Here is a 12,650-nt window from a genome sequence, read left to right as displayed (position 1 = left end):
AGAGGTTCCAAGACTGTTTATTCCTCTTGAAAAAGAGTTCCCCTTGGCTTTGTTAGGCAGACTTTTGGTTAGATTTAGCCCAAACTCATCCCTATGCCTAGAGTATAAGCCTAGAGAAATTTTTGGTTGAGAAGCCGAATGGACTTTTGTTTCCTTGGCCTTGAAAGACTGCAACAAATAGTTTTACCTTTCAGAATTTTTCAGCTTAGCTTTTTAGCCCGAATTTCACATTTAACAAAAACCTTGGTAAAAAAAAACTGGCTATTCTTTTAAGGCTTTCAAACCTTCCAATTTTGTCACTCCTGTTCTATGCAATCAGTAAAAGCATAGCTGGTTTCTCTCCCTAACATGGCCCTTTACCTGGGCCAAATCCTGATGCCCAGACTAAGCCCAGCTTCTACAAAGTAAACTAGAGTGTAAAAGAGTTTGTGATCTTCCACTAACCTCTGAATAATTCTCCCCTTTATGGGATTGAGTCGTGTACATCCTCCCTCCACATCACATACTTTGAAGTATGGCTTTTGAAAATTATCCTGCTTAATAGATGGTGTTTTGTTGACCTGAAGTGAGCTATATCCTCTCATGAGAAAAACTGGAAATCTAGTGTTTTTTTCTAAGACAAATAATTAAAAGTGGTAGAAAAATTAAAATTGTGACTTTGGAAAATTCAGAATGTATAAATTTACAATAATGAATACATTCTGGGGTGCCTGGGTGGCTAAGCATCTGCCTTTGGCTCAGATCTTGACCTGAGAGTCCTGATATCAAGCAACGCATTGGGCTCCCTGCCCAGTGGGAGGACTGCTTTTCCCTCTCCCATTCCCCCTGCTTGTGCTCCCTCTCTTGCTGTCAAATAAGAAATCTTGAAACAAAACAAAACAAAACTTGTCACAAACACACACACACACACACACACACACATTCTGCAATGCAAATCACTCCGTATCCTCCAATTCCTTTGACTATCAGTTTCCTCTTTGATGGAATCTTTTTTTTTTAAAGATTTATTTATTTGAGAGCGAGCGAGCACAAGTGTGTGTGTGGGGGGGTAGCAGGCAGAGGGAGAGAAGTAGGCTCCCCACAGAGCAGGGAGTCTGATGCAGGGCTTGATCCTAGGACCCTGGGATCATGACCCGAGCTGAAGGCAGTAGCATAACCAACTGAGCCACCCAGGCACCCTGGACAGAACCTTTTAATTCACAAAGAGTTAAGGAGGGAGAAGACTAAACACCTGAATTTTTTAATAACAGTAAAAGCTTCCTTAATAATACGCTCAGATCTTTGCCATTAAAATACTCAGTTTTGACTAGTTTATGACAACTTACAGCCATAAAATTGTAACTATTAAGTCTACATATTGACACAAAGTTAAGTTTAAATTTGAATGCCAAGGCTTTTTCTATGCAATGAACCGTTCTCATACGAACTTTTTCTTCCAGAAATTCCATTTAATCTTCCCCAGATGGAATACATGTAAGCACATAACTGGGGATAAATCTCTTATTCTTGCACCTCAGAGATTTGTATAGTTGGATGACTTCCGGATAGCTTAAATAGTTTCCACTAGTGATTCTGAGACTTGGAAACCATGGCTATAAACAGAATACTCAAAAGCCAGCACATTCTGAAAACTTTTAACGTTATTCTTAGTTGGAGGAACTTGCTTGAATTTGTCTGAATCTTTTACACCTCATATGGCATTTAAATAGATTAAAAATAGCGAAAAGATTCAGAAGCAGAAACTTACATTTTGAAGAGATCATCCATTAAATAGTGGTCACATATTTCCAGATCCATTATGGACACGATTTTGGCATTTTTGGCTAGTTGTTTAAAAATATTAACTATTTCAGTAACATCACAATCTACTGAAGTATTTAATGTATGCTCATGATTAATGTATAGTGTGTAGAGATGCAATTACCACCACTAAAAATACTACTGTAAGGAGCACCTGGGTGGGTCAGGTGGTCAGCCATCTAGCTATTGATTTCAGCTCAGGTCATGATCTCAGGATTGAGCCCTGTGGTTCTGTGCTCAGTGGGGATTCTGGTTGAGATTCTCTTCTCCCTCTGCCACTCTCCCTTGTCAAGCTAAAAATAAGTAAATCTTAAAAAAAAAATGTTACTTCATCTTTAAGAAGGCGGGGCATGCCTGGGTTGCTTAAGCGTCCAACTCTTGGTTTCGGTTCATAATTTGAGTCATGGGACTGAGCCTTGCATTGGGCCTTGCTCTGGGCATGGAACCTGCTTGGAATTCTCTCCCTCTGTCCCTCCCCTGCTCACAGCCTCAATTTAAAAAAGAAAGGAAGGAAGGAAGGAAAGATGGAAGGATGGAAAGAAAGGAAGGAAGGAAGAAAAGAAAAGAAAAGAAAAAAGAAAGAAAACTGTGGAAGTAACTTAATTCTGATAATATACAATTATATCACCAATCTTAAAACACTGGATTTAACACTTCAATAACTTACTATGATCTTTTAAAGAACTATTCCACATAGCTCATTTACTTTATTACAACTAAAAAAGATAATTCCCTTTGGGAATAAAGGGTGCTAAAATAGAGGACAATTATCACCACCCTCTGTAAAATATTACTTCAGCCTATATTATTTGGAGTTAATCTATCATAAATTACTACATATAACTGGAAACTTGGAAGATTGGATTTTACTAACAATCTATGCCAGGGATCATCTGGTCTATGGGGCAATTTCAGTCAGTCTGCTCCATATTTTCTGTAGACACAGTTTTACCAGAACATAGTCATGTTCCTTTATTTTTCTGTATTGTTTATGGCTCTTTTAGCACTACAACAATAGAACTGAGATCATATGGCCTGCTAAGACTGAAATACCTACCATCTGCTCTTCGACAGAAAGTTTGCTCACCTTGATCTACACCATGAAAATTATTATTATAAATGGATTTTTAAGTAACTTACAACTTCCATTAAAAAAAAAAATTTATTAAGTAATTTCTACACCCAATGTGGGGCTTGAACTCACAACCCTAAAATCAAGAGTCACATGCTTCACTAACTGAGCCAGACTGGTGCCCCATAACCATCATTTTTTTTTTCCCCCAAGATTTCATTTATTTATTTGACAGACAATGATCACAAGCAGGCAGAGAGGCAGGCAGAGAGAGAGGGGGTGGAGAAGCAGGCTCTCCGAGGAGCAAAGAGCCGGACGTGGGGCTCAATCCCAGGACCCCGAGATCATGACCTGAGCCGAAGGCAGAGGCCCCAACCCACTGAGCCACCCAGGCGCCCCTAACCATCATTTTGTAACTAAAGAATTGAATAGAGCATTTTAGTTTGTATTTGAAAAAGACATCCCTGATCATGGTTTCTCTCTATAAACCAAAAGCATTTAGCAATTATACCTCTGAGCACCAACAAAGATGAAAAACCTGAAAATGAATTTCCAAGAAGTAAATTTGAGAGGGTATCTAAAGGTTATGTTCTTTCAGACAGCTTGGGTTTTGTTATTTTTTAAATCTTTTCACCTACACTCTTAAAATAACCTAAGTCCTATACAAATAACAGCAAGGATAGTATAGATGGCTTTTGATCTTACTTATTTTAGGTTATTAAATATAAGGTGGCTTTAATGAACTAAAAAGACATTTATTTGAATAAAATGAAATACCAAAAATCTAGAGAAGAAAAAGAAAACTGAGAGCTCCAAATTTAAAATGGTTAAGATCTTTTAAAAATTGGCAAGCACTTAAAACACATTAAATGATTAGGACAAAACCTTCAGTTCAAGGCCACAAGAAAATGATCTTGTGAGTACAATACCTAATTACAAGTAACTTGGATGGGTTAGTGAAGCAATGAATAAACAGGTCAATTGTTAAGCTTCTATCACTTGTACTGAAGTAAGATTTAATACAAAATAGAAATAAATCTGAAAAAATAGGTCACAACACTAATAGAATCTTAACTAAAAATAACATAAACTTTCAGGAGAAGTATTATTAAATTGTTCATAATTTTTACCACGTGAGGCAAATAAAATTGAACAGAAAATCTATATTGAGGGAATATACAAACATGATTTCCACAAATTCCATGACAATTACTCAGTGTGTATATAATGCAAGTCTTAGACTTTCAGTAAAATGACTAAACCTGAACTGCTAGCACTGTATTAATTTTAAGGCTTATAATTTTATATATTAACTTAGCAATCAAAATCTTAACTTTGACTACACTGATTAGCTTTTCAATATCGTTCCTATTGCCTGAAAGATTTATTTCTGTAAGACTAGTATTAAATACGTTAAGATTTAAATGATATGAGAACTATGGATCCCCCCACCTAGACCCACCTAGCCACAAAGAAATAAAACTAGTATGAGGTGGGGCGGGGGGGGGGGGTAAATGGAATCACGGTCAAAGGATGCTAAGATTCAACTTTAACAGTGAATGTTTTGTCCAAAGTTCAACAATTAGATTTTAACTACTTTAAGATGATCATGGTACCTGCGTATCTAATAGATGCTGGGTATGAGATTTTAATGCCTGTAACAGTCTGTTCATCTACACACAGACATTACCATGAGAAATCAGTTTAAAAGAGTAATTCTTTCCCCTATTAAATCTTAGAAAATTTTATTTCCAGATATTTGATAAATTGGAAAGGCTGCTTAGAATTCCAAGAGTTCAAATACAATAAAAAATTAAGCAAGACCTATAAAGCACTGACCCAGATCAGAAAGTGTTCAGCCTAAAAATTGAAGTAATTAATTAAAATGACTGAATTCAAGACAAACACAAAGACTAAAGTAAAAAAAACTTTACCAGATCCATAGAATCTGAGAGCATACATCCACAATACTGGGCTTAATACTCACAATCCATGAAGAGAAAACAAAAGTATATTCTTCAGTGTTAGCAGCTCTGCTAATAAACTAGAATGGGCTTCAAAAAAGATTTCCAGTGGCTCAAAAGAATGTCTAGCTGTAACATATAACAGCTGTAACATGTAACAGCTGTAACATGTAACAGCTGAGTGAGAAATCTGAGCAATCCATCTTTTCCTGAACATTTTTAAAAAGTGAATCTCCATCAGTATGTATATATCCAAAACGAACTTTGGATCTCCACTCATGGTACAGTAAAAACTCAGTAATATACCTCCCTAATAAAACTCTCATCATATTGACAAATTTATTTTTATTTTCCTATTTTACGCACCCCCCCCCAAAAAAAACTTTTTACCAATGAAATGGTAAAATTAGAGGCAACTATAACTTAAAATTACACAGCTTCTTAATGTTTTATTCATAGCATTCTTTACACAGAAGAAGCTTCACTGATATTTAATTTACTGCAGCATCCTGTGGGTGAAGCACAAAATTACATTAATTATAAACAAAGAAACAAAGCACTTCTGACTTTTTAAAATTATATATATATATATTTATATTCAGTTGACAAATAGCATCACATTACTGTATAAAAAACTAAAAATCACCATGGACGCTAAGGCCTAAATTCTTATTCCAATTGTTCCCTTTGTTTTTATCTAAGAGATATTAGAAATTAAATTCCAGTATCACCAAAAGAAAAAAAAAGGTCTACATTATTTACACACAGTATGGAAAATAAAAGCTGCTTTTTGGCTAAGTTAGATTGCTGTTACCTACAGTATATATATAGTAAATTTTAGGGGGAAAAAAGCACTACTAAACAAATACTATTTCAAATGGAAATGTATTATGCCTAGAACTTTGTTCTAAAATCAATTGTATATCCTAGTGTCTGTTGAATAGAATTTGTCTCCCAATATATCTACTAAAAATTTGAAAAGAAGTACCACTATGCTTCTTTATTTTGCTAATCTAGACACTGTTAAGTATAATACTGTAATAACTATAAGCACTAAAGCTTAAATGAAACAATGGCAACATGTGTGTAGATGGAATTTTATTTAAAATTGTAAAATATAATGCCTTAATATTTACCCATAATTATGAGACTACCTAATATTCATCCTTTAAGTCTCATATACATTATGTCCCTAAACAGTGAAACCTTCCAGTAACTTACCAGAAAAAAAGTTTAATTATATTATTCTGTTCTTAGAATTATTTTTCTAATATTTAAAAACATCTAAGCCCTTGGCAAAAACAAACGCAATCAATTCAGTGTAACAGACTGAGCTTTAAACTGTACTTTAATTTTCAATTAACTGTAACCTACAGGTTAACTGAACCAAATGCAGAATTTTAAATGACCCCTACCGAAGGTTTTCAAATCAATTATAGAACGCATAGAAAAGCAGAGATAAGTTTTGGGGAAGGTGTAAGGTAGTTAATGTGGAATATGGTAAATGCTAGTTTTAATAACAAAAATGGTACTAAATGTACATGAAAGTTAAATTAACACAGTATAAAAGAGAATAGCTTAAATAAACTGGGATTCACATATTACAATAGCAAAGTTGTGACCGAATGAACTGAAGACAAGAACAGTTCTGAAAATTCTTTTTTCAGCCTACTTCTAAAAGAAATAGTCAGGCTTTTTTTTCCTGTACATAGTTTTGAGCTTTGTCTATACCATATATAGTAGAAAAATAAATTCTTTAGCAACCTAGAAACAGTTTATAAAACTCTTAAAGTTTAATTTTCTTTGCCAGACATGCCCATGTTAAACTGACAGCTATAAATTAAAGCTATATAGACAATAGGTTATTAAGTAATATAGAACAAGTTAAGAATACTACATTTACCGGATTTTTCTTTTTAAAAATTACTGTACTTTCTTAATTCCTGTGTGCTTTGCAATAGGAATAATAGGGACTTTGTTTTCTTAGAAAAGATAATAACACATAAGAGTATAACACAAATAAGATAATTTATAATATACATGTACTTCAACAGCAGCCTGGTTCAGGTTGACATCTTGATTCTGAAGTTGAAATTAGAAGTACAATACCTAGGACATAACAGTTGGGAAAGACAGTATTTATTTTAGGGAAAAATGAGCAAATCAAACTCTTAGGAGCCTTGAATCTCAAAAATCATCTATTTACTATAATACACATAAGACAACCTTAAAATTGCAGTATGAATGAGGTTTACAATATGGACCAAAGAATTTCCTCTTCCTACAGAAAAATGTAATTGAACAATGAAAAACACACCATTTTTTCCCTTTCCAGAAAAAAAATGGAACGTTTGATAATAAATCAATTCTGAATAAAGTCTAAAAATATTTACCTATGCCACCTATTCTGAAATTTTTATCCATAATTTAGTGTTCTGGTTTTATCTTTGCTAACAAAATGTTTAACCCCCAAAGCAGCAGTAATTTACAGCAAATCTGGTACCAACGTCAAAAGAAAAAACTGTTTTAAAAAATGGTGCAAAAGCATTTTGATTTTAGTACAACATATCACAGAAAAGAATAAGAATACAAGTTTGCAATTTTATATATACACACTTCAAAGAGGTTGTCAGTACCCAAAGTATTTTTATTGCTATATTAGCAATGGATTTTTGGATATGTTTTTAAGGGCCACATAAAAATAGATTTAAGGAACAGATTAAATTGAAGTCCTAGATTAAAATGTTTGGTTTAAAGAATTTTCTACAACAAATTTCATGTTTATGTACGAAAAGTTATATAACCCTTATATGAAAATGTCATGAAGTATTTTCTACACTATACTAAACGTATTTCCCAAGAGGGAAAAAATTAAAATATCTAAAATATATTAGATTAAGATTATAAGACCATCATAGATCTTTTGAACATGCATCTGTTTACAGAATTAACAGTATACAAGATGTTTATGTCATTATGGACCATAAAGAAATGAGTTGGTGACAACTATCCTTTGCACAACATTATCAACCCACTTTAGCCACAAGTATGTCCTTGGTATGTGTGTACAAGAAGTATCTTTGTTTACCCCTCATCAAATTATCCACAGGTTTACTCAGAAGATGAAGGAGCAGAAATGTTAAGTGTATTTTTCTTTCTTTCAAACAACATCCCAAGCATGGCATAAGTAGGCTGAAATTATAAAATACTTAACTGGGCTTTTAGTTATCTACACAGATTGCTGAAATGTAAATTCAGCTGCCCAAATTAACACATCAAATAACAAAATCAGCCATAAAGCAGGCTGAAAAGCATTAAGTGTTTCATATATGTGAGTTTTTAAATCATTTAATTTCTATAGAAAAATTTATTCACAATATAATGTGACAGAAAATGCCACAGGAATGATATACTGATTGCAATAAGGTTGCATGCAACAGCAGCTTTGTATTTTATAGCTATTTTTGTTTATAAAAATTAAACCTCTCCAGTCATGCTTATCCATGGTCTTAGATTTGTAATGTAAGTGAATAAGGAATACCATACAGTTCAAAGAGAAAATGTTTCATCATTTTGAATGTGAATTACCTGTAAGAAAAATCAAGTATACTACTGAACCCTGAAACATGCATGCTTAGTTTTGCTTTTTGTCAATTTCAGGCTGTCTGCAATCAATACCTACTTATATAATACCAAGAGGATCTGTCTGTAACTGTGGTTGAATCAGCTGAGGTTGCAAGGGTGGTGGCAACTGAAGCGGTACCATTGGTTCCACCAACTGTCCTGGGTTTGAAGGTGGTGGAGGAGCCACAGTGTTCACAGTTTCTACAATTTCTCCATTATAAAAGAAAAACTGACACTGCTGAATGAATGTTTCAACAACAGATTGATGGATCTTAGTGGTAGACAGAAACTCTCGATTTTCAAAATCAGGTCTCATCAACGTTGGCCAAAAACAGATGGATAAGTTGTCTGCCGTCATTAGGTTGATTTTATTTTGCTGACTAACCCTGAAATTATGACAGGAAAAAACAATTAGAAACCAATAAAAATTCATGACAACTTAAGTATTGTAGATCTCAGATGATATAGTTTTAAAATCTTTTATCCTAACTTCAAATTTAAACCATTTTTCTTCTTGTATATTCTAAGATGTTAAACTAAATTCCAGAATCAGGAGACAGCAATAAAATTGATTCCTTATGAAAACCAAAGATAGTCTTTATAAAAAGGTTGTACATAGTGGTTTTAGACTTACAGAAGCCTCCTTAATTTGTGTGGGGGGAAAAAACCCAACCTTTTTCTCATAGTAAAAGAAAACGTGATAATTTTAATGAGTTTCTGGCAACAGAAACAGAAAATTCTAATTGTATATACAAATTCCTTGACTATTATGAGAGATGAAGAGACAAAGTATGGTATGCCATCCCTTTGAACCTTGGAAAAACCAAACTCTAGAAAAATGACTCTATTATAATGCTCCAAGAGGCTTTTTAACTTAAAAACAAAATTAGTTTCTAGTATTACAAAAAAGAATTTTTCCAATCATTAAATATTTTACCTTGCTACAAATTTAATTTGGAAGACAATAGTTCACAGAAATACATTCTACCTTAAAATTCTTAGGATTTAATAATAATTTACAAATGATCATACATTATTAAAATTTACATCTAGTTCTTTAAATATGTGAGCAAGCACTTCTACCATTATCTGTAATAAACAAACTTAAGAGGCAAATCTTGAATTTTTAACTCAAAATTATTAAATTGGGAAAGAATCTTAGTATTTTTATCTGACCTTCTTATTCCACACATAAAGAAACAGCCCACTATGCAAGGTAGTGAAAAAAAATCTCGTAATTAAATTTGCACATCAAAACTTTTAAAATATAAACCAAAGAATCCCCTCTCCCCAACCAAAGAATTGCTCATCTGAGGTAAAATATGTGTCTTAAAAATGTGTTCTATGGTAAAAATTATTACTATTTGTTAAGAGACAAAGTTAGAATATTTAGAATAAAATTAACTTCTTATTAAAATATAGTGGGCCCAGTCAGGTGTTTCTGTGCAGCAGTCAAGTATAGATTCTGAAAAAAAGAAAAAACCTTAAAGTTGAGAGAAATTAGAGTACGGACATCAGGTCTAACCGCAGGGTCAAAAATTATAAAAGAAAGGTACCAAATAAGAGATGAGGGTGGCCAGGGAAGGCTTCTTTGAAGAGATAATGTTTGATGTGTGAGTTAAGAGTGAAGGGCAACTGGTAAAATGGTAGAAGGAAAGGGAATTCAGTCAAAACAGTGGTTCTCAACTTAAGTGTGTATCAGAACCTCCTGGAAGGCTTGTTAAAACACAGACTGGTAATTATGTCTATGGGGAGACCTAATAATTTGCATTCCTAACAAGTTCTGAGGTGATGCTGCTGCTGCTGGTTTGAGGACCAAGGCAGTGACATTAAGATGTAATGACAGACAGGTGTAAACTGATACTTTTGATTAAGCGCTATTAGCTTAGTACAGTTACCTGATGTGTGCATGGGGGAAATTTATGGAAAGAAGGTGTAACTGAAGAAGTAGAACCAGACCACTTAGAGAGTTTTTTCTTTAGGATATAGGATGTTATTCAATTGGGAAGAGATATTTATAGAAAGATCATTCTGACGAGATCAAAGGAAGAGTCCAATTCTTACCTTCAGCATTTTTTTTTTTTAAAGATTTTATTTATTTATTTGACAGAGAGAGATCACAAGTAGATGGAGAGGCAGGCAGAGAGAGAGAGAGAGGGGAGCAGGCTCCCTGCTGAGCAGAGAGCCCGACGCGGGACTCGATCCCAGGACCCTGAGATCATGATCTGAGCCGAAGGCAGCGGCTTAACCCACTGAACCACCCAGGCGCCCCTTACTTCATCATTCTAATCTGGCCAGACAATAGTATCTTCACAAATCATCCTTACACTCCATATCAGGTAAGGTCTCTGACAGTACCATGTATACATGTTATTTTATCAAGAACCACTTGTATGGTAATTTTCAAAAGATGATATTCCACTAATTATATGTTAATACTAGTATGCTGGTATTTTCTCAAGGAGAGAGACTTCAGAGAACTATTACCAGGAATGTTAGTATAATTTTATACTACACTGACTGCAACAATAAAACCTTAAACATTGGTTAATATTCTAAGACGTAGAAACTGATATGTACTTGGGTTTTATTTAACACTGATGTTATTAAAAAACAAATAGCATTGATGTTATTAAGAACAAACAAACAAAAAAACCCAAACATCCAAACTTCAGTTCACTGAAGTGTCAACAGAAAATTTTATGAAGAATGGACTTTTGAAAAAATTAGCATGGATACTAATAATTCTATTTAGTCCCAAGGACAACTTTGTGAGGTGTTATTTTTCTCATTTTTACGGTTAAGAAAATGAAGACTTACACAAGGTAAGTAATCTGCCTAAGGTCAAAGAACTAATAAAAATGTTTCAAAACCAGGCCTGTTTGACTCAACAGTTGGAGCTTTAAGCTATTATTCAACATTGTCTTTCACTTAAGAAATGGCATTGTGAGTAGTATCATTTTAGAAAAAAGAATAAACTTGAAGCTTAACATACTTAAGGTTTTTAATACAGGATTAGTATCCTGCACTTCAGGTTAACAGGGTAGATTATAATATGAATTTAAATGTCTCATGAAATACCACCTTGTGGGCTATATCCAAACAAAACAGGCAAAATATTCAAAAGCAACACAGTGTGATACAAAAAGCAAATGAAATGTCTTAATAAGACTTAGATTCTACTTATAAGATGTGTCACTTACTATGTGACACTGAGCATACAATTTCCCTCTGAGCATGTAACTTTCCCTCAGAAAGTAAGTTAGTTTTAGAAGAAAGAAATTTCCATTAAATCTGACTAGAAACCTCAATTCTTCCAACTTCAAATGAAGCTGATTTGGTTAAGAGTCCTTTCATACCTATAATTCCAAGAATCTACAGAAGAGAAGTGTTAAAAAATAACAGTAATAAAAAAACAGGAAGATGTACCTATTATACTATTCATAATCATTAAATGTACTAAAAAAGTCATATGCCTTTCTTTAAACAAGTTGGTGAAAAATGTTTTAAAAATCCAGAAAAAATAGAAACAAAACTGAACTGTATGTTTAGTTTGCCTTTTCTCTTATATTTATAAAGTTTAAAGTTTGAAATTTATAGTGTATTTGCAAAAACAAAAAATAGAAAATACCTGTTTAGATGTGTTATTACATATCTAAATACATCATAGTTTACAGGATGAAATTTCTTAACAATTTCTTTCAATGCATGAAGACGTTCTGTTTTATCTGGGATTTCTGTAAAATTAAAGTAGAGAGAAATCTGTTGAAACTTACACATTTAAAATATTTGATAAAGCTTTCTGCTTTGCTTATTGTAAAAGACAATGAACAATCTTTCTGAAGTACATTAGGATAGGTAAACAAAACCAAAATATTCTAAAGAACCTGCTAAATACTTCATCATTTACTACAACAGCCTTTCTCCAAATAAAGCTAGTCAGAGAGGGTCTAAGAGACACAGACAGTAAGTACCTATCTTCCTATCTTTTTCAAAAAATGAAGACAAGAGGCCAAAGTTAATTTGACCTTAAAAAATTTAAATACACACATGTATACACCATACATATGTTAAAATTTTACTGAAATACATTATAGATACATTCATTTGAAAAGTTCATTTAATTCTTACAAAGCCTCTTAGTTTGCAAAAATGCAAATCTCAAATTTCTAATAAAATGATCTTCAAAC

At 33.2% G+C, this 12,650-nt stretch overlaps 1 protein-coding gene and 1 long non-coding RNA gene across 5 annotated transcripts in view; both read right to left on the bottom strand.

Annotated features, from left to right (window-relative positions):
- Window positions 1-5,259: 5,259 nt before the first annotated feature.
- The window catches only part of ARHGAP5 (Rho GTPase activating protein 5), a 74,733-nt gene continuing 67,342 nt past the window's right edge, over window positions 5,260-12,650 (bottom strand). For 3 of the 4 annotated variants that reach the window (XM_032344000.1, XM_032343999.1, XM_032344002.1), the window contains exons 6-7: window positions 12,092-12,197; window positions 5,260-8,846 (exon numbers count right to left, since the gene is read on the bottom strand). In XM_032344000.1, coding sequence (XP_032199891.1) covers window positions 8,519-8,846; window positions 12,092-12,197 — 434 coding nt within the window. In that variant the 3' untranslated portion in view covers window positions 5,260-8,518. The remainder of the gene's footprint in view (window positions 8,847-12,091; window positions 12,198-12,650) is intronic. The other variant, XM_032344001.1, reaches the window with a different exon arrangement.
- On the bottom strand, window positions 9,666-12,085 carry LOC116591243. The gene is made up of 2 exons (XR_004285903.1): window positions 10,737-12,085; window positions 9,666-10,524 (listed from the first exon to the last, which is right to left on the bottom strand). It is a non-coding gene; the product is annotated as an uncharacterized LOC116591243 (long non-coding RNA).

Source organism: Mustela erminea, chromosome 5 (genome assembly GCF_009829155.1).
Source record: "Mustela erminea isolate mMusErm1 chromosome 5, mMusErm1.Pri, whole genome shotgun sequence".
NCBI lineage: Eukaryota > Metazoa > Chordata > Mammalia > Carnivora > Mustelidae > Mustela > Mustela erminea.
This window is presented reverse-complemented; position numbering and strand designations above follow the sequence as displayed.